This window comes from Brienomyrus brachyistius, chromosome 14, assembly GCF_023856365.1.
Source record: "Brienomyrus brachyistius isolate T26 chromosome 14, BBRACH_0.4, whole genome shotgun sequence".
NCBI classification, from domain to species: Eukaryota; Metazoa; Chordata; class Actinopteri; order Osteoglossiformes; family Mormyridae; genus Brienomyrus; species Brienomyrus brachyistius.
Genome location: NC_064546.1, coordinates 4,554,653 through 4,573,743, shown reverse-complemented (window position 1 = coordinate 4,573,743; position 19,091 = coordinate 4,554,653). Strand labels below are relative to the sequence as shown.

The 19,091-nt window shown below is 41.7% G+C and overlaps 1 protein-coding gene across 3 annotated transcripts; it reads left to right on the top strand.

The window, feature by feature from the left end:
- Positions 1-7,659: 7,659 nt before the first annotated feature.
- LOC125707707 (galectin-3-like) lies at positions 7,660-17,739 on the top strand. Of its 3 annotated transcripts, XM_048974985.1 has the most exons (6): positions 7,660-7,679; positions 7,817-7,931; positions 13,319-13,366; positions 13,971-14,059; positions 15,774-15,942; positions 17,062-17,739. In XM_048974985.1, the coding sequence occupies exons 1-6, from the start codon at positions 7,675-7,677 to the stop codon at positions 17,218-17,220; spliced, it is 585 nt and encodes a 194-aa protein (XP_048830942.1). In that variant the 5' UTR covers positions 7,660-7,674; the 3' UTR covers positions 17,221-17,739. The 3 variants fall into 3 exon arrangements, with proteins under 3 accessions (XP_048830942.1, XP_048830941.1, XP_048830943.1); XM_048974984.1 differs by lacking the exon at positions 7,660-7,679 and having other exon boundaries at positions 7,788-7,931; XM_048974986.1 differs by lacking the exon at positions 7,660-7,679 and having other exon boundaries at positions 7,852-7,935.
- Positions 17,740-19,091: the final 1,352 nt, after the last annotated feature.

Genomic DNA, 19,091 nt, shown 5'->3' with positions numbered 1-19,091 from the left:
AGGGATTAACAACAATTAACAAGACTGGTAATGCAATAAACAGATATGCAGCTGTTATGGGTAGGACAGTCCGAAGTGGTGATTAATGTCCTTTGCAAGGTGTGGATGAGCCAGGAAATGACCGCAATACTTTGTACATACTTAATGATGCCAAAATACTAGAGTTAATCGCAAGGAATAATGATTGTTGCTGATATTGTGAGGGATGCCATAACATCTCCAACCAATCGGAATAATTAGTGTGTCGTGTGGGAGCGCGCTCACCTGTGTGTGCGTGCACGTGTGTGTGCGTGCGCATTGGGGCGGGACTCCGCCATGCGCGATACTGAGAGCAGAGGAGAATTGTAAACGCACCACAGAACAGAGTAGGAGCAAGACCACAGCCCTGATGAACCCCAGAATCCACTGGGAAGAACACCTCCATTCCACACAGCACTCATTTTACTGGTGTACATGCTGGCCATGATGTCCAGCAACTCCAGGGTTTCGCTAAAATGCTGCAAATGTTGAGTGGACTCAACACCAAACAATATCCTTTAAACAGCTGCTCAAAGTAGCCAGCCCAGCAGGTCACAACTGCAGTGTCATCCGTAAGGACTGTTCCATCACCTGGCCTGACTACGACCAAACAGATTCAGGTGTGATTAATGCTTTGATTCCTCTGTAAGCAGTAATTGCGTCGCTAGATTACAGATGGTGTGTCATTTGCTCACAGATTCTTCTAACAAATGCCTCCTTAATAGTCCTCCCAGTCATCATCACATCCATTTATTTAACAGGCGCTTTTATCCAAAGTAAAGTGTGAAAGCAGAGTCAGCCAGTCCCTAGATCAACTGGAGCTCAGTCAAAGTGAAAGTCAAAAGTATTTATCATTAATTCTACACACAGAGGATTGAAATTACATTATGCTCAGACCCCATGGTGAGTGCATTAACAACAAGAAGCAAGACAGACAAGCAAATGGTGAAATCACTCTGCTGAACCTGGGATTCAAACCAGCAACCAGCACGGCATCCTTACGGCCAGTTCATACCGCACTTTTCCACATGCGCTTTAGTGGTATTGTGGCTGGTTGTGCTTGTGGCGGCTTGTGCAATGTAGTGAAACAGGTAAACATTTTTAAAGTTATCAGTCTGATCCTGAGCCATATTAAGGTAACATGGGCGTAATGCTTTATTTTGAAATCTTTACAACAAAATTATCCAGCACTCCCCCAGTGAATTTTATGGGCAAGATTTCAAAATACCAGAATAGTGTTGCTTTTTAAAATACCACATACCTTGGTGTGTCTTGATAGTATGAACTAGAATATGCGGTTACTTCCAGCCCTCCTCTTATTTTATCTTATGTTGTCTTATCTCACCATAACTACTACAACAACAACTATTCTTCTTCTACTCTTTCGTCATTAACTGCTAATTTGTGAAATTGGCTGCTGCCATCTACTGGAAATACATCGTCAATAATCTTGCATATGCACTCGACATACACAGATACACAATTTCTGCTAGACAAAAACAACACCTGGGATATCAACTGCAGCCTTCCTCAGCCAACCGCTGATTATGACATTTACATCACTTCCCCCTCTTGTATGACCAAAAGCTCACACAGAAAAGTGAAATATGAATTGGCCTGAGATGTGAGGGTGAGCCCGGAATGCTCGCAGTGACCACACCCCCCAGCCTGATCTAACTGGCCAATATACTGACAGCTACTTCATTTTACTCCTGTTTACAAGTAGTATAAAACTGGGTGACCCGGTTTTATCGGTGCAAGGTCTTGTCTTGTTAAGCCAGACTGCTGGACGTTTCTCTGCCCCGTTTCTCCACGGTTGCATGACTTCCTTTCTGTTTAAACGCCCCAATTTGTATTTGCGTGCTAGATGGTTCTCAGCTTGGAAGGGATTACATCCTGCAGCACATGGCTCCTGTCATCCCCCAGCTGGGACCTTCCCACCAAGACTATCCTGCAGGAATATGACGTCTTCCTCAAGGTTCTCAATAAGTCTAATGGCACCCATTTACTGCCATACTGCTAATGGCACTGTGCTATGGACCTCTTACCCAGATCCCCGTGTCCCAAAAGTCGGGTGTAACCTCAGCCAGTGATGAAATATGCAGAAGAAGCTTTGCAATCTGGCTTTACCTGCCCATCTACTTTTCCTATCACCTCTGGGTTTTTCTTGTGGAAAAGAAAGACGATGGGTTGTACCTGTGTATCAACTATTGGGCTCATAAAAAAGTCACAGTAAAATGCAGCTTCCTACTTCCCCTGATCTTGGCAGCTTTGCAGCAAGTCTGTAAGGCAGGAATTTTTTACCTAGTTAGACCTGTGGAGCGCTTCTAACCTCATTTGTATAAGGGAGGGAGATTAGTGGAAGACTGTGTTCATAATCACCCATAAACACCACAAATACCAAGTTATGCGGGATGGGCTCGCTAATGTCCCCTCAATTTTCCAGTCATTCATGAAAACCATCTTCCATGACTTCAGAGATCCGTGACTAATGGTCTACATCAAACTATTTATTTATTCCAAAAATATGACTGAAGATGTGAAACACATCAGGCAAGTTCTACAGAGACTTTGGGAAAACCCCTTGTTATTGAAAGCTGTGAAATGTGAATTCAAAGTGGAATTACTGACAGTGGCTGTTTAGGTGGATCCCAGTCAGATAGCCACAGTCTCTGAGTTGCCCATACACTGCACCAAAAATTAGTTACAACACTTCCTGGTTTTGCTCATTTCCACCGCTGCTTTATTCATGGTTTCAGTGTGATCACCACCCCCCTCATAAAGACTGCATACCGCTTAGTGACTTGGACCCCAGAGGCAGTGTCACAGTCAAGCATGAGCACAGATTGGGGAATCAGGAAGCAGGAGCAGGGAGATGAGGAATCGGGAAAACAACAAAACGAGGTACGAGGCCGGATCGCAGTCGTCACTTAACATCTCATGTCTTCAATGACAAGACTGGGGAAACACTCTGACGTGGACTTAAATACACAGGACTTAATGAAAATAACAATAAACAGCTGGTGACACCGGGATTTCACATGAGGTTAACTAGGGGGGGGCGTGGCACACTGGAGGATCCGAGGAGCCGGGCGTGACAGGCGGAAGCCACATTTCACTGGTAAAAGCAAGCTTTTGTGAGCACTCCCATCGTAAAACAACCTGATCCTGACCAGCCTTTTGTGGTTGAAGTTGACTCTTTGTATGTCGGGGTAGGAGCAATCCTCTCACAGTGAAACACCACACCTCCTCAATCACATCCTCGCTGTAAATTATCTGAGACCGAATCTAATTATGATGTTGGGATCTAAGAGTTGTAAGCCATTACACTGACAGCCGTTTCAGGTCCTTACAGATGAACTGGGAGAATGTCAAGACAACTAAAGGACTAAACTCCCACCAGACTTGATTGGCCATGTTTTTTACATGTTTCAGTCATATGGTCACACATTGTCCAGGTGAGAAAAACTCAAAAGTAGACACCCTCTTGAGACAATTTGACCCAAAGCAGATATTCATCACTTAGGACCCCATTCTTTCACCTGAATGTTTCATTACCCTAGTCAGGTGGAATTTTATGACCAGATCGCAGAGCCTTTTCGACAAGACAATTTGCCCCATTCGATGTCCCAGTGGGTAGGATCTACATACCCGCTGCCCTGCAATCACAAATAATCCAGTGGGTTCATATTTCACTGGGTTCAGGGCATCCTGGAATCAGACGGACCACCTAGCTGCTGAAGCGGCAATACTGGTGGTTATCCCTGAAAGACGACATCTGTGACTATGTCACCTATTGTCCCACCTGTGCTTAATCCAAGCCCCCACACATAATGGCAGCCACCCCCCACTGCCTGTTCCACAACACCCATGATCCCACCTTGCAATGGACTTTATGACTGATTAGCCCAAGTCCCAGGGTACACAGTCATTCTTCTGATCATGGATTGGTTTTCAAAAATGAGTCAATTTCTTTCTCTCACAAAGTTACCTTCTCCCCCTCAGCATTTTTTTTATACCCAACCACCACCCCCCTCTTCGGCGGACTTTATTTTTAATTAGCTGAACAACAGATCAATACATTAAGTGAAGCCACTCCAAACCAGCCCACCCCCATTATGACATCACAGTACACAGATAGACAAATAAGACATGGCAGGTACTGTAAGACAGACAAGATAATCATGCACGGGCAAGCTAATGAGGCATGACTGACGTAGACACACAAGACAAGACAGGACGAAGCAAAGCCATACACTCCCTCTGATGTTTAGGGATTTTCTGTGAAGTTGAGAGAGCTTATGACACGCAGCTATTGGGGTATGATTGCACTGAGGAGTTGTAGTGACAATCTGTGTGTCTGTGCAGGTGTGAGTGTAATTATATGTGTCATTCCATGGGTTTAGTTTACAGGCATGTGCAGTGTGGTGGTAAATGAGCCCCAAATTCCATGGATATGTATTCTTTGAGTAGGTTTGACCATTGTGTGATATTTGCTCTGTGTCTGGTTTCCCAATTTAGCAGGATAGTTTTCTTGGCTATAGCTAAAGCAACCAGTATGGATTCTGCATCTTCCATTGATGAGGTTCTGCTTGAGAGATCAGACAGATGAAGATAGTGGGATGCTGCAGCTCAGTAAAGAGAAGGTTTCGTTAGTGATTTCTTTGCAGAAACTTTGAATTGGTGGGCAGAGCCAGAGGGAGTGAAAGTATGTATCTGGGGTGCGTAGTGCACACTGAGAACATGTGTCTGTTTCTAGAAAGCCCATTTTATACATCTTGTGCAAGGTGATGTGTGCTCTGTGAATTGTCTTATACTGAATTATTTGCAGATTAGTGTTTTTAGTCATAGTAAAGGTGTTCTTGCATTTCTGATGATAGATTCTTTTACCAGGCTCTGATTGGGACGGAAATTGTTCTATCAATATTACATATTAGCTTGTATAATTTTGAGAGAATTGTCTCTATGTCAGTTATTTTTTAGATTTCTTCTACAAGTGGAGATGGTAGTAAACCCACCAGACCCACGTCCTACCCAACCCTTCTTCCCTTTTCTGTTTCCCAGTCAACTGTCCCAACCAGTCCCGTTATCATTCTTCTCTTTCAGTTCTTCTGCCCCATTTCAGTCCCAGTCTCGTGTCCCTGGTCCTTTCCCTAACCCTGCTCCTTTTGTTCCCTTCCCTTCTTGTTCCCCTTCTCCATTCTGTTTTACGCCTCATGCCCCTGGTCCTGTCCCTCAGTCTCCTTGTTTGTTCCTGGTCCCCAAGTTCTGCCTCCTGCCTTTTTCCCTCGTCTAGTGTTCTTGTCCCAGTTCCTGGTGTCTGCCTTATCTGTCTTTGTTCCCCTCCTGTTTGAGTTCTTGGTTTTATCTGTCCAGTTCCTTGGTTTTCGTTAGTGGCTTCCCTTGTTTTCTGTAGTGTTTCTAGTGTTTTCTGTTTTTTTTTAACAAACCCTGTTTTGTCCTGTGAGCCGCAAGTGGGTCATCCACCTCCTTCCCAGCCTGCATCATGCCACGCCGTCGCCCCAAATCCACCCTGATCCATGACAGCAATACAGTATCTCTCCAGTATTTCATGTGTTCTTGTTAAGGCCGATACACCCTCCTTCACACTGGTGCCTCCTCCTCCTTCAGTGGACATTGACAGTGCTCCTGCCTCTGTGGCCTGCTGGACTCTCCTTGATATTAGGGAAGTCTGCAATACTCGGAGGACTGGGAGGGCTACAGCTCTGAGGAACAGTGCTGGGTGCCATCATCCGATATTCTGGCCCCGACACTGACCCAGGGATTTCACAGGGCACACCCAGACTGCGCTGCACCTCGCCCCCGGGTCGCTCTCCTAAATGACGGTCAAAGGTGCCTGGAGTCACCATTGTAGGAGGGGGTACCGTGAGGATGGGCCCGGATCACTAACAGCGACCACACCTCCTAAACCAGTCTAACTTGCCAGAAAACTGATAGTTGCTTCGCTTTAGCCCTGATGGCACTACACAACTATTTTTTTTGCTTCCTGAAAAGTTTTTGCTGACTGGGACAGGTACCTGGTGGCTATGCACAAATATAATTTTGGTTTTGCTGCATCGTGTAGGAACTCTGAGAAACAGAGAGTTAACTGTTTACCAGCAATAACAAGTGTTTTTGTTTCTTATACGCTATTAAATTCAACATAATTAGAAATGTTTTGCTCTTGATTTTCATTTGTATTCAATGTCAGGTACATCACGTTGCAGGGTTAAACAGTAGTCAGCAGAAATATTCGTACCTGGTGACATCAAACACCATTCCTGCAGACTCAAACCCAACAATTCAGCTTTTGCTTTTGACAGACCCAAATCTCTGACCAGATCATTTCATTCTCACGGTGTTATGAGATGTGGATCACACCTGATGAGCACAGTTCAAAATCCAGATCATTGTCACTGCCAGTTCCCTGCATTGCAGTTTCTTCACCTGGTTTGTCTAAGGTACATTCCTCTAGTAGTTTCGGAATTGGAAGACTGACGTCATGTGGCGCGGGTCTCATTGCTGAAGGCAGATTAGGGTATTCAATTCACTTCTTGTTTTTGGCAGAGTGAAACAGAAGTAACAGTCCGTCACATGGTCTTTCTGTTCTTGCCATATCGTCGGGACAGCAAACGACATTGTCTTTCGAGTGCCTCTGAGGCAGGCTCTCAGACAGACAGCACAACAAATGTGAGGCACCCATTCCTTGTCTTGATCACCGATTTTTTCACTGAAGTACAGATATGTTTTCTTCACGAGAGCACTCATTGAGCATCTCTGAGGCGTAAGCATATAATCACAACAAATTTAGCAGAATGTATCGCGGCTGTTACAGCATTGACGAGACATATCGACCGACACCAATCGTCCTGCAAAAGTCTATAGCATCTAGCTTATTTGTTATATTGCTACTGAGGCAATGCTATATTCTGAAACAATACATACCCACCATCAGGTCTATATTAACCCAATGAGTAGCATCTGTGTTTGCAAGCCGCTTTTATAGCCAACTGAGGCAGAGTCAAGGCCAGGCATGTCCAGGCTCCAGACTTCCACAGAACAGTTTCAAACCTGGCCTGATTCCGTGCCTGGACATGCCCAGACTGTACAAAACATTGATAGGTCTCTTACGGAAATGAAAATTTTTGGACACAAATATAAGAAAATACATGACAAGACTGAAGATTTTGATGAAATGGTACGTGATGGGTAAATTTGGATGTGATTTTTGTGATCAGCAGCCAAAAATCTATGATGAACACCCAACAATGTTCAAGAAGCAAAACCTTCGTTGTGCATTGCTGTCGGTATAAAACCAGGCGAACCAGTTATTTTGCTGTGAGGTTTCATCTTGTTATACCAGACTACCAAGCATTTCTCTGCTCCGTTTCACTCTGGCTGCATAAGTTTCCTTACGTGTCCCTTTGTATACCTGTTCTCCCAGACCCCGCCCCCTGAGCAACGGCTGATCCCAACCCCCATCTAGGTGTGTCCCACTCTCCCCGTGTTCCCTCACTTCCCTAGATAGACTACCTGGCTTTCTGATCTCTGCTGACGACCCCAACTTTTATTCCCATCCAGTGATTTGGCTCTTTTTCTCTGTCATGTTTGGGTCCTCTGTTCCTGACACTAACCCACTGAACCCGAAACAAGCTAATGAGGTATATACAGGAAACAGTGATCAGTCATACTTTTACATTTATTAATTTAGCAGATGCTTTTATTCAAAGCGAAGTACTCAAATTACAATATTCAAGTGTTTTGGTGCTGCATTGTACTTTGTAATGGATCTTCCAAGGGTGTGGTTAACAGGAAGTAGGAGTGGCCAAGTGCGGCAGCAGGGTATAACTGTGCCGGCCTCTTCATCTCTCTGCATTCATCTGGACAGAGCTGTGCAGCATCCTGACCAACAAGTAGGTAACATCTCTGTTTCACCTAGTTTGACTTCTTCTTAATTGTGGCTTTATGCTGCTATGTGCAGGTTTAGACACTTACATGTGGGTTAGATTTTCTTGTATTTAGGAGCGTGATTGCATATGGGTGGTTATACTAAAACTTACCATTTTGTTTGCCTAAAAAACTGCTCAGTAACAATGAACCTCAATAAACAATGAAGAATTTTCTAATTTAGTTTTCCTGATATCTTTTAGCATAAAAACATCTTTTTATCTTGTTTGTTTTTACAGAATTTTTAAACAATAATGGTCAGTATATGAATTAAGTATGCTTTGTACTGCATTATGAAGGTATTTATAGTGCACCATAAAGCCTTTATAATGCATAATAAACATGCCTATAATGTGTTACCAATATTTCTGGCAAACCTGTGAGGACTGTATCTGGTACATCTTTGATGACATTTCCTGGTCCTGTTAGGGTATGATCATGTTATGTAGAAATAGGAAAAGACATCTGGTCGGTACTTGTTAGGTAGCTAGACAGGAATGTTAAATGAAGTGATTGTTACCATTTAGGGTTTGCACACATTACCTTGGAACAAAAGGAAATACTAAGTGATGTAGGTGTGAGAAAGTTCATGTTTTGAATAAAACTTTTGGTTAACATTTACATCCACATTATCACAATTTTTCATCATCTTTTGTGCTAAAACCTCCTTTATAAATTCAGCTGTAAATGTATAAATTCAATATATTTTTTGGTCCTGTTGAATTCAAAGTCCCTCATAATGATCATAACTCAATTACACCCATAACTATAATTTAAACAAGCAGTATAACCAATATGGAAATTGTTGTCAGTCCTGTTACTGAGGTGACAACCCTTGTATAAAATTGTAATATAATTTAAAAAATGAAAAGACAATTGTAGAATAAACTTATTTTACATGGTAAGAGAGACCAGTTAAGAAATTACCTAAGAAATTGGGGAATTATATTTTTTTCATGACCTGTTCTTAAAAGAAAAGATTCTGTGAAAGCGTTGTAAATAAGCATATTTATCCATGAAAAAGAGTAAATTACTTAATATTCTCACTTTAAAACCACATTTAATGTAACAAAGGGGATTTTATCTTTCATGGTATAACAAATTTCTTTTAAATATGGATTTTAAGCCTTTTTAAACAGTGCTTGATATGTCAGTAAGAGGACTGATGAAGCAGACAATAATGTTGATTATCCGTAAATAATAATAATAATAATAATAATAATAATAATAATAATTATTAAATAAAATGGCCTCAGATGGCATGGCATTTTTTTCTGAGAGGTAAGGATCTATGAATCCAAAAAGATATGTAAAGTACTGTAAAAAAAAAAAAGTTATTTGAAAATGAAACATTAACAGTGGGAAATGATGCGTTTTCATACGATTACCCACATGTCAGGGCTCTTCAAATCTGAACCTCAATTCCAAGTCCAGTTTTTGTTTTCTGTTATCCTAGGTAGTTAGTTTACTAATTACTGATTCTGATTGGTCAGAGGCTCCACACCTGGCACACAGGTAAAGGGAGGCTAGAAAATCAGCAGTGCTTGGACCTGGAGGGCCTGGACATATGACCTTTTATGTCAGTTTAAATGTCTGCTTTTATAAGCCACAAAGAACTCTAAAGTAACAGCATGCACAAACTGCTCTTTCCCACCATTGTGAGAGAAGACATGTAGCCAAAGGAAGGAGAAAGGGTAGTTAATTTAATTTAAGAAGTGACTATTGCATCGTCAGTCTTTCATGCAGTTGGTATTGTGAAATGTGATTGGATGTTCCCATGGTAAGTTTTGAGGATTGTTTTTTACCTGTTGTGAGGAGAAGTTAGTGATAAACCTCCCTGTGGTTCCCGTTTCACATTAAAACAATGCAACACTGCAGACATGAAGGTGTGTCTGTTGACTGATGCATGTGTACAGATAAGTTAGTGTTTCCTTCTACCATGTGTCCGACCTTGTAAATATTTAATTTTAGCACCTTAAATAATATTTTATTCAGCACATTCATTTTTCAGTTTGAAGGACTACCCAGAATTGCTATTTTAGGCAATTATCTCAGTTATCCATTATTCAATTAGGTACATCATTTCATTGCATTCATTATCCTCCAGGCTAATAGGATAATCCATCCATCCATCCATTTTCCAAACCGCTTATCCTATTGGGTCGCGGGGGGTCCGGAGCCTATCCCGGAATCAATGGGCACGAGGCAGGGAACAACCCAGGATGGGGGGCCAGCCCATCGCAGGGCACACTCACACACCATTCACTCACACATGCACACCTATGGGCAATTCAGCAACTCCAATTAGCCTCAGCACGTTTTTGGACTGTGGGGGGAAACCAGAGTACCCGGAGGAAACCCCACGACGACACGGGGAGAACATGCAAACTCCGCACACATGTGACCCAGGCGGAGACTCGAACCCGGGTCCCAGAGGTGTGAGGCGACAGTGCTAACCACTGCACCACCATGCCGCCCCAATAGGATAATGTAAGTAGAAAATATTTTTTCTTTAGAAAAATAAACCATTATTGATTAATGTAAAAATGACTGACATCCACATACTCTCCCCAGATTTAAACACAGATCTATCTGTAACCCCTAGACCAAAAAATTAAGCAATTGAAAATTAAACATTTTAGTCACAGTTACATTTTAATCTACAATTAAATATTAAATTTAACATTTCTCAGTATCAGGTAAAATGGGCAAATCTCTAACTGTGTTCATAAAAACTCATTGCGTGAGGAGTGCTCTGCAAAAGCAGCAGTGAAACCCCCCCTCTCCACCCTGCATTCAGTAGTATGACTACCTGCTTATTCCATAGAAAACATGCTACATTAAAAATGTCAATTCAATTTCAATTCAATTCAAAAAACTTTATTTGTCCCTGAGGGGCAATTAAGGCACACAGGGCAGTTGAACAAGGATACAGTGACGTAAAGTGCAACAGTGATTACAATGTTTAGAAGGTTCTGTGCAAAATTGCAGTCAATCAGGTAGATGGGAACTGAATAAATATGTAAAAGGGAGGGATTGTTAGTGGGCATGGGGGGGGGGGTCAAATGTAGAATGAATAACGGGTTCCAGTGCAGGGAGGCGGGGGGGAAAATATCAATAGTCTCATTCACAAAATATTGGTGAGAGAACATAAGACACTGTATGTCTCCTGTTAGCAGTGACGAACTGGTTTGGACATAAAGATAAATTGCAGTGCTTACTTAGTCATGTCAGGTTCCAGTCAAAGAATAATCCAAGGTCATATACGATCACGATGGTTGTAAGTTTCTTTTTCGCACATATATCAGAGTGTAGCTGCCTGGCAGCAAAGGTTGGCCCTCATCTCCTTTCTCCCGTGCTGTTTGCAATATGCAGATGGGCAAGATATTATGACTGTTTTGCATTGAAAAGAATGTTTGCATTTTTTGAAAGAATGCAAATTGTGACAAAAGATTTAAGGACATAAGAATTATTATAAAGAAGCTACTGTGCTGGGTCAGTTTCATGACTTGTGATAGAGGCAATTAGGGTGATAAGGCTGGAGTTACAGGCAGGTAGTCAGATTCCCTTTTTTAGTACTGATGGTACTTTGTTCTGAAAAACAATTCTTTCCTGTCATAATATGGAACATTAGTCAGAACAGTGCACATTTATACAACACAAAATAAGTATAAAGTGTATCATATATATTATACATTTATTTTTTTGGATATGGATTTAAAGTGACACTCCCTACCTCTTTTGAAACATCATACAACATAGTATAGTATTAAACATACTGTATAGTACATACTGAAAGGCCCATGATATGTTGACATTACTTTTTATATTTTGCGGATAAAAAAGGGAAAATGGATATAAGCAAAAACAGTTTTATATTTATTCTATCTGTCTATCTGTCCTTTTAAATGCCTATGTGTCCATTCTGGTATCTGGGTGCAAAACGAATCTTAAAATGAGGTGAAAGGTTGAAGAAAGTAAAAGCCACAAAACATACTTCATACTAACCTGTAATTGCAGTGACATAATTTGAATTCAAGACCAATAGAACCAGTCCTCTTGCCTCAATGTTTTGGTGTTTGAAAGCAGCTGATGTATGATACAGAGATCTATTGTTAAATATAATACATTTGCTCACATAAACTATATGGACAAAAGTATCGGGCCACGCCTCTTAATCATTGAATTCAGGTATTTCATTCAGATCCATTGCCACAGCATAAAATCAAGCACCTGACCATGCAATCAGGTATATAAGCATTTGTGAAAGAATGTGTCATTCTGAAGAGCTCAGGGAATTCAAGCAGGGTCCAGTCATAGGATGCCAACTTTGCAGTGTTTAGGAACAGAAACTCAGCCACAAAGTGGCAGACCATGTAAAGTAACAGTGCTGAGGCCAATAGTGTGTAAATTCACCAACGCTCTGGTGACTCGATTACTGCAGAGTTCCAAACTTCCTCTGGCATTAACCTCGGCACAAAAACTGTGCACCGGGAGCTTCATGGAATGAGCTTCCATGGCTGAGCAGCTGCATGCAAGCGTCATAAAACCAAGTGCAATGGCAAGCCTCAGAAGGAGTAGTGTAAAGCATGCCACCACTGAACACTGGAGCAGTGGAAACGGGTTCTGCTTCTCTGTCTGGCAGTCTGATGAAGAAGCCTGGGTTTGGCGAATGCCAGGAGAACGTTACCTGCCTGACTGCATATTGCCAAGTGTAAAGCTTGGTGGAGGAGGGATAATAGTATTGGGGTTATTTTTCAGGGGGTGGGCTTGGCCCCTTAGTCCCAGTGAAGGGAACACTCAGCATGCCCAGACATTTTGGATAATTCTATGATTCCAACTTTGTGGGAATACTTTGGTGAAGGAAGGCCCTTTTCTGTCCCAGCATGACTGTGCCCCAGTGCACAAAGCAAGGTCCATAAAGACATGGCTGAGTGAGTTTGGTTCTGGAACGGAGATTGTGAGCTAGTCCTTCACATGTATCATCAGTGCCTGATCTTACAAATGCTCTTCTTTATCAATGGGCAAAAAAATCTCCATAATCCTTCCTGAAAGATTGGCAGCTGTTATAGCTGCAAAGGGGGTGGGGGGGCAACTCCACACTGATGCCTATTGATTTAGAATGTGATGTCATGAAAGTTCCTGTGGGTGGAATGCCTAGGTGTCATAATACTTTTGTCCATGTAGTGTATTACTATAGTTTGCTGTAATAAATTGCAGTATATGGTGTCATGGCGTACATGTTACTTCTGTTGCATTCCATTCTGTGTGCGAGATATACTGACATCGTTAGGACCTACTGCTGACTGACTCATATGCCTTTGACTGTGGCTGATGGTGTTCCTCTGAACAGGGCAGTGACATGACAGACCCCGAGCAATCATTCGCTGGCCCACCACTGGTAAGAACGAGATACAAGGGCATTCACTCATTCAAGCAGTTTGTAAAACAATCCATTACAGACCTTTTGGGGAGTTAGTAGCTATATCAAACTCATAGGGGATTCCAAAGATCGCTATCAGAAGTCATTTATATCTTGTGATTTGAAATCACAAACATAAACCAAGACAACTAAGGTAACCAGAAAATCCACGCTAGGGTGACCAAATACTTCTAATCAGATAGGACACTTTGCAAATCGACATTTCAATTAAAAGAACCTGAATTTCACATAAGCACCGAGCTCTTGCTCAGATATTCACGCATGTGTCATGAAAAGTTGGACAAGTCCTGGACAAGGAAACAAACCAGTTAAGCACAAGAAGAACTAAACTGTTTAACCAAGCACAGGAACCTACTAGTTGTAAAGTATTTTGTAGCTCAAAGTGTCCTATCTGACATGAATTACCTGGTCACCCTAATATAACTCTATTAATCAAGTGTTCCTGGTCAGCAGAAATATCCCATTAGCTATAATGCATGTGAGACCCTTTGTGTAGGAATTCCAGTGACAGACACGTGGAGAGCGTGAGGCTCCACACTGAAGAGGCTGCTTCTTTCCTCAGACTGTGCCGTATGACACCAACATTCCGAGGGGATGCTACGACCAGCTGCTCATCACCATTACCGGGCAGTTCAACCCTGACGCCAATGTGTCAGTATACAAACCCCGCCTTCTTGTGAAAAAAAGTATCACTTACCTTATCATGAGACATAACTACAAACTCCAGTCACACAGGAAACAAAGTGCTTAACATACCCTGGCTACACAATAACTGGTAATATGATACCGCAAATAATTACAGGATTTTGTTACTATTTCTTTGTTTTTTTTTCTTTCTCCACATCTTATGCCCCATTCAAATGGCTGGTTTTGCTAGGGAAATTCACAAGGAGATTCACAATGTGACCACCTGCCATACTTGAATTTATTCCAAGCCTCTCCTAAAGATAACAAAAACATTGAGTAATCACTACATTAAAATGTCACGTATACCGAATTGTTAGGTATGAATTGTATGAGAAAGTATTACAGTAAAGTAAGAAGTACATAAAGTACATATGCCTGGAATTTCAGACTGAAGCTATATTTGCAAATCAGTCCTGTAGTGTATTGCCAAAGATGCAGACAACCTCACATTACGTGGGTAGCTGGATGTAATGTTATACCGAAACTCAAACGAGAGCTTAACAAAAGCACCGTCTGTAGGTCGTGCTCGGACACTTTACATTTATCTTTGTGTCAAAGTGCACTTGTTGTTCACTGTTTCTATGCCAGCTGAAACCTCACAAATAAATGAACAGTCAAATGGGCAACACATCGAATTACACCTAGTACCTTGACACGCTCACAACAGATGCACGGTCAGCTGACTCCTGGCCAATGAAAACACGTCATGCAAACACACAGTCAGCTGACTCCTGCTCAATGAAAACCTGCCATGCAAACACAAAGAAATTTAATAATACCAGTAAAACCTGTTAGAATAGGGGTGTCAAACTCCAGTCCTGGAGGGCTGGAGCCCTGTGTAGCTTAGCTCTTTCCCTGTTCCACCACAAATGATTCAGCTCAAGAGCTGTGTGGTAATTAGCACAAGGAGTTAAATGAGGAGAAACCCAAAAATGTGCAGGGTTCTGGCCCTGCATTAGAACCACTATCTATATTAGTCAGACCGAACATAAATGGAAATGTTTTTAATAAATGATAACTCAGAGAGGCCAAAATGAAGAGTGCGACAAAATCTAAATTATGGTCATCTGCTTCAGATACTTATGATAAATTATGGTAAGATTACGGTTTTTAAGGAAACACAAAACTTGAGTGTCCAATAGTCCCAGCGCCAAATGTACAGAATGTTCCATGTTGGTAAAATGGTTGTTTCCTAGCACATAAAAGTACCTTTTGTCTTAAAAATTGATATTGCATTATTACATTATATCATTAATTGTGTATGATCTCAGAATCCAGTCACTGGATTTCAGCAACAAACTATACAGTGGCCTGGAATGAAAAGGTGCTTACTCATGAATACATATTTAATACATATGTAAGGAACATTCACAATCAAAAACAAGCCTTCTTGGGTTTCTGTCTGTTCTGTCAGAGTGATCATTATTCTAAGGTGTAATCCTGAGAATGCATAGCGCAGTACAGTGAAAAGTGGAAAATCTAGCACATCATTAAGACAGTGAGGAATGTCCGAGGAAAACATTTTAAGTCCTGGAAGAATTTTAACCTGCAAATTGCACGTATCTTTGCAGTCTTTTGCATTGACTTACGTTGGCAATAACTCATTCATGCCAAACCACACGGTGATTTTCAAAAGAGGCTAGAGGCACTGAGGTGTTTTTTTTGTCTTGCGGAAAAGGTTCACGGTGGACATTTGCCGCGGCAGCGACATCGCCATGCACATGAAGTTGCATTTCAGCGATGACGGCGGGCAGAACATCGTACGTAACTCCATGGTGTCCGGCGAGTGGGGCACCGAGGAGCGAGAGCTCAGCTGCCTCCCTTTTGCCCGTGGTAATCCCTTTGAGGTAAATGCAGAAAACGCCACTGCACCGGCAACGTCGGGCTGACAGACCTGCCCGTTCTCATGGCCCCGCAGCTTCGGATTTTGTGTAATAACTTAAAATCATCTTTCTCTTTAAATAAAACTATACCTACAGCAAGTATCTAATGTTTTAAATATGTCAGAATTTATACCGATACTCTGAATGTGTATATGTTTATACATATATTTTACCTGTTACAAAAAATGTAAGAAAACCCAAACCTAATCCTTGGTATTTTCCATGTTCTAACTGCTTGTCCTAGTGGGGTGGGGGGTGGGCTGGACATATCCTTGGGAGCACAGGGCTGAGGTGCCCCTGAATGCCAAGCTACTACCTGCACAAGAATAAACTTCCTAGGGGTACTAAGTCGTTACCATGTAACTGACAACCAAGCACTGCTTACGAAATACTATTAAAATTCATTTTGCCTGGTGAAATTCTTTTTGAAACCTACTTGACGAAAAACAGGATGCAGGCTGGAGGCATTGTAGTGCCATTCAACAAAACGAGTATTAACTTAAAACATATGTATTTTGGAGCACAAAATTTTTTCTGGCTCTCGGCCACCATACTATACCTTCGTTGTTTTTCCACTAGCTTCCTTTCTGATTTTTGCTACTTCCAGTCACTGCAAGGGGTAGATGAGCTAGCATGAGTAGCAGACAGACGCCATTCTGGCAGGTTCCGGAATACAGCAGTCTGCTCCCTGCCAGGCCCATAAGAGCGAGACGCAGGTGCCAGCAGGCCACAGCAGCCCTCCTGCAGTTCAAGTATGAAAACTAGGACCAGAACTGCCGGCTATGGTCTTTGGGTGACTTGACTCAATATTCAAACAAGAAAAAACATTAAAACAATCTGCTGTGGTTTTTTTTTTTTTTTAATTTGTTCTGACATTCATGTCACGGCCGAATGAACACAGTTACAATGCAGTATTTTTCTTGTTAAATCGCTTTTTTCCCCACTTTCTGAGAATTTTAATTTTTGTGTGGAATACTTTGTGTGCATGTCTGTGCTGTGGTTGTACCAAATGCCCACATTTCCAGTGTGTTTCTGGGAACACCAAGGCCATTGGGATGATATTCTGCTCATTCACCTTCACAGCTGAAGATCCTGTGCACCAGTAATGAATTCAAGGTGACGGGGAACGGCGATTACCTGTTCGAGTACAAGCATCGCATCCAGGAGCTCGACTCCATCAATCATCTTGGCATCTATAACGATGTCACTCTCACCGGTGTCAGCATGGACACCTTGCCTTAAACCCAGAGGCACCACTAGAGATTTTAGGCCCCATGAAAGCATATCATGTTGGGCCCCCAACTCAGACCAATAAAATTATGTTTCAAATATTTCAGGGTCCTGCAAGTGTCCTACGCTCCCCATTCCCCCTTTAAAACGGCCCTGCTTAAACCTACCACACAGATTCCCATTTAGTCTCCTTACTCATTCTTATCCGCTTATCCTTGCAATAACACTAGGTGGTGCTATTACTTTACAGTTAGTATAGCTGTTTTAGCAAAGGTTACCAAACAAGATAAGATAGTTAGGTCGTTAGAGTAAATTAATAAGCCCCAGGGAACCTCTTTATGTTAACCAAAGGACAAACGTCAGAGACCAGCCCAACTTAATTTATCGTAATTAAGTTACGTAATTAAGCACCAAATTAATATCATTCCCCTCCAATACAATGATTAATACTTTGCAAATGTATTCTGTATGTAAATATGTATTCTGAGATGATGTTGGTGTCTGTTTAATAAACATTACGTACAGATGCAACATTTGTTCTGTGTGGTTCATGGTTATAACATTATTGTGCATGTACATAAGTAACAAAGAGATGGCTTCATTAAAAATGCTACATTTTCAGTCATAATTTAAACATCTTCTTCATGTTGTTCTGCAACCACTTGTCCCATGCAGGGTTGTGGGGGGGTCCAAGGAACAACCCAGGATGGGGTCCCAACCCATTGCATGGCACACTCATACACCATTCATACACACCTACAGGCAATTTGGTAACTCCAGTCAGTCTCAGCATGTGTTTGGACTGTGGGGGGAAGCCAGAGCACCTGGAGGAAACCCCACGTGACAACATGCAAACTCCACACACATGGAGCCATGGCAGAGAGTTGAACCCGAGGCCCAGGGGTCCAAAAACGACAGTGCTAATCGCTGCACCACCATGCATAATTATAATCATGCTTTTGGCATTTTCACCCAAAGAATGTGAAATTCTTTTGAAAATGCATGTTGGTAATTCTGAAAGTGTTTTTTCTGAAACTTTTGGATTGAAATACAATATCACTTGAGCTCTTCAGTCTTTCCATTAACAAGTGTGCTCTTGAAAGAATGACGTATTCATAAAATCATGTTCACACACTCAGTAAATGTTGCCAATTATGTTCAGAGCCTCCAAAACTTTGGCTACAATTTTCTGTTTGCAGAACAGTCCTGTGAGACGGGATCTAGTAATTTTTCCAGTGCGTCTGTAATACTCCCTTAAATGGGTGACACTGTGGCAGTAAGCAAAATGAACCCAAAGCATCAAATCAGCATGTTGTGAAATTGTTGCGATTAAGATTTTTAGGACTTTTGTCTTACGTAAGCTCAGTTTTCATTGATTTGAATGAGTTAATCAGACGTAACATGAAGAAAAGTAGATCTCAATAACTGATTTAAATACAAAGTAAGTAAACATTGTGTAAAGCCACTATATCAGATTATTTAGCACAGAGCTGGATAATAATAATAACTTAGGCTATTCACTTTGGTATAGCTATTTTCTGAATTATTAAGTCACTTTTTAAATCACCTTTTTCTCTTGTTGGTAGGATCCTCCACATCTCTGCTCAAGTTGGTGAACACCTCAGTTCCTGCTCACTGTGGGGGAGGTGCAGACATGTAAAAACATGACCAACAGCAGTCCCAACAGTATGGCTGCATCATACATTCTCCATGTCTCACTTCCTCTCACCTGTGGAAATAGACGTCCCTACACCATGACCTAGATAGTGCAGCCAAGCAATTGCCCGTGTAGCATAAGTACACCAGAGACAAAAGGCATACAAAAAGGGTTAAATCTGTTAACATACATGAGGAGCAAAACTATATAGAATGTGTTTAAAATT

What these genes read in the sequence shown, in the direction of transcription:
- LOC125707707 (XM_048974984.1), top strand. Translation starts at nt 7,803, where the DNA reads ATGGATCTTCCAAGGGTGTGGTTAACAGGAAGTAGGAGTGGCCAAGTG. An exon ending in TGCAGCATCCTGACCAACAA is followed by an intron (nt 7,932 to 13,318) that starts GTAGGTAACATC and finishes TCCTCTGAACAG; the next exon opens with GGCAGTGACATGACAGACCC. An exon ending in TTCAACCCTGACGCCAATGT is followed by an intron (nt 14,060 to 15,773) that starts GTCAGTATACAA and finishes CTTGCGGAAAAG; the next exon opens with GTTCACGGTGGACATTTGCC.